Raw genomic sequence first — 3055 nt, 5'->3', positions numbered from 1 at the left:
CTCCTTTTGCTTTCCCCTGGGTGTGAAACAGTTGGAAGCCGTCTTCTAGGTGGTCTCTGTGCACCTCTGCCCTGTGGGCGAGTGTGTCCCCCCCCTGCCTCTCCCCCCACATCTCACCTGCCCCACTGGAAAACCAGACAGGAATATTCCTGGGGGAGAAAAGAAGGACTGGGAGCCCAGGGGGGCCACTGTCACCTCCTGGCAGGGGGGAAGGTCCCCCGGGAAGCTGCCAGCCAGAGTTAATGGGGCAATGGCTTCAAGCTGGAGGGGAACAGATTTAGACTGGAGATGAGGAGAGGGTTCTTCACTGTGAGGGTGGTGGAGCACTGGAACAGGTTGCCCAGGGAGGTGGTTGAGGCCCCTTCCCTGGAGATATTCAAGGAGAGGCTCAATGAGGCCCTGGGCAACCTGGTCTAGTTGGGGGTGTCCCTGCTGACTGCGGGGAGGTCGGACTAGATGGCCTTTGGAGGTCCCTTCCGGCCTGGGCAATTCTATGATTTTATGATAATTTAGTGTGACCAGGGAGCATCCTCCCTCCCATGCCCTGCGTCACAGCGGCGGAGGCTGTGACATTCCCTAATTCCCTTCTGACCCCCCTGCCCGTCCCCAGAGCCCCCCCGGGGCAGGACTGATGTGTCCCCTGCCCCGATCTGAGGATGAGGAGGAGCTGGGAGGCAGCAGAGATGCTGCTGCAGCCACGCCATCGGGGCAGAGCGGGGTCCCTGGGGCCAGGCTGCAGAAGGAAGCCCCTGGGGACCGGAGGGACACGGGTGTCCTGCGGGGGTGACACATGTCACTGCTCACTGGCGTGAGGTGCCAGCACATGTGCCAGGAGCAATTGTTCCCTGTTTCGGGTGTCAGCAGCTGACGAAAGAGTCCCAGGGTCACAGAGGGAAGCCAAGCCCCTCCCCGTTTCCAAGCAGGGAAGGTCCATCCCTGCCACCACCCAGGCTTTTGGGGTCTTTGTCCCCAAGATGTGCCACCCCTCGCACAGCAGGGGTGGAGGGGGGGTCAGGGTACCCCTGGGATGCCAGGCACAGCAGGGACAGTCCCCATCCCACCACGTGGCACAGTCCAACCTCCATGGAGGGGTCCGGCCTCTCCCCACACCCGGCTGCTCTGGCAGGGGGGTCCCCACGCTGGGATGGGGGGTCACACCCCCCCGTGTCCCCTGGTGCCAGGAGAGGCCACCACCCCAATGCCAAAGCCTGTCACACCAACAGTGTCCCCAGAGCTGGGCCAGCCCAACAGCTCCTGTGGCCGGTTTCTACCCCCCTCCAATGCTCACCCCGTGCAAGGGGGTGTGAATGCACATGGGGGTGTGCACAAGTGTGTGTGTGTGTGTGCAAGTGGGCGAGGGGACAGGTATGTGTGTGTATGTGTGTACACGTCTGAGTGTGTACATGTGTGAGTACGTGTATGTGTGCATGTATGTGTGCATGTGCATATGAGTGTGTGCACAAGTGTGCCTGAGGGGTGCACACGAGTGTGTACGTGTGTGCACGAGTGTGAGCGGTGTGTGCCCTGCTACCCGTGAGGGTGTTGGTCCTGGTGTTGGTACCGATACGGGGTGCAGGTGCCAGTCCTGGTGTCAGTACCAGTATGGGGTGCGGGTGCCGGTACCGGGTGCAGGTGTTGGTCCCAGTGTCTGTCCTGGTGTCAGTCCCAGTCCCAGTACGGGGTCCGGGTGCCAGTACTGGGTGCGGGTTTCGGTCCCGGTGTCGGTACCGATATGGGATGTGGGTGTCTGTCCCAGTGTCAGTACTGGTGTCAGTACCAGTATGGGGTCCGGGTGCTGGTACTGGGTGCGGGTGTTGGTCCCAGTGTCAGCACCGGTACGGGGTGCGGGTGTGGGTCCCGACCCCAATGCCAAAGCCTGTCACACCAACAGTGTCCCCAGAGCTGGGCCAGCCCAACAGCTCCTGTGGCCGGTTTCTACCCCCCTCCAATGCTCACCCCGTGCAAGGGGGTGTGAATGCACATGGGGGTGTGCACAAGTGTGTGTGTGTGTGTGCAAGTGGGCGAGGGGACAGGTATGTGTGTGTATGTGTGTACACGTCTGAGTGTGTACATGTGTGAGTACGTGTATGTGTGCATGTATGTGTGCATGTGCATATGAGTGTGTGCACAAGTGTGCCTGAGGGGTGCACACGAGTGTGTACGTGTGTGCACGAGTGTGAGCGGTGTGTGCCCTGCTACCCGTGAGGGTGTTGGTCCTGGTGTTGGTACCGATACGGGGTGCAGGTGCCAGTCCTGGTGTCAGTACCAGTATGGGTCCTGGTGTCAGTACTGGTACGGGGTGCGGGTCCCGGTGCGGGTCCGGGTGCCGGTATCGGGTGTGGGTGTCAGTCCCAGCGTCAGTGCCGGTACAGGGTGCGGGTGCGGGTCCCGGTGTCGGTACCGATATGGGATGTGGGTGTCTGTCCCAGTGTCAGTACTGGTGTCAGTACCAGTATGGGGTCCGGGTGCTGGTACTGGGTGCGGGTGTTGGTCCCAGTGTCAGCACCGGTACGGGGTGCGGGTGTGGGTCCCGGTGTGGGTCCCGGTCCCAGTACCGGTACGGGATGCGGGTGTGGGTCCTGGTGTCAGTACCGGTACGGGGTGCGGGTCCCAGTGTCAGTACCGGTACGGGGTGCGGGTCCCGGTGCGGGTCCGGGTGCTGGTACCGGGTGCGGGTGTCAGTCCCAGCATCAGTACCGGTACGGGGTGCGGGTGCGGGTCCCATTGTGGGTCCGGGTGCCGGTATCGGGTGCGGGTCCCGGTGCGGGTCCCGGTGTCAGTCCCGATACGGGGTCCCGGTGCGGGTCCCGGTGACAGTACCGGTGCGGATGCGGGTCCCGGTGTGGGTCCCGGTGTCAGTACCAGTATGGGGTGTGGGTGCGGGTCCGGGTGCGGGTCCGGGTGCCGGTACCGATACGGGGTCCCGGTGCGGGTCCTGGTGTCAGTACCGGTATGGGGTGCAGATGCGGGTCCCGGTGCAGGTCCCGGTGTCAGTACCGGTACTGGGTGTGGGTGTCGGTCCCAGTGTCAGTACCGGTGCGGGGTGCGGGTCCCG

At 63.2% G+C, this 3055-nt stretch overlaps 1 protein-coding gene across 1 annotated transcript in view; it reads left to right on the top strand.

Annotated features, from left to right (window-relative positions):
- The first annotated feature begins 1602 nt into the window (after window positions 1-1602).
- The window catches only part of KCNK3 (potassium channel, two pore domain subfamily K, member 3), a 19120-nt gene continuing 17667 nt past the window's right edge, over window positions 1603-3055 (top strand). The window contains 5 exon segments of the mRNA XM_014962786.1: window positions 1603-1674; window positions 1825-2033; window positions 2245-2329; window positions 2498-2662; window positions 2860-2907. Of these exon segments, the coding sequence (XP_014818272.1) occupies window positions 1603-1674; window positions 1825-2033; window positions 2245-2329; window positions 2498-2662; window positions 2860-2907 (579 nt within the window).

The sequence above is a fragment of the Calidris pugnax genome, unplaced genomic scaffold (assembly GCF_001431845.1).
Source record: "Calidris pugnax isolate Ruff unplaced genomic scaffold, ASM143184v1 scaffold558, whole genome shotgun sequence".
Lineage (NCBI taxonomy): Eukaryota > Metazoa > Chordata > Aves > Charadriiformes > Scolopacidae > Calidris > Calidris pugnax.
This window is presented reverse-complemented; position numbering and strand designations above follow the sequence as displayed.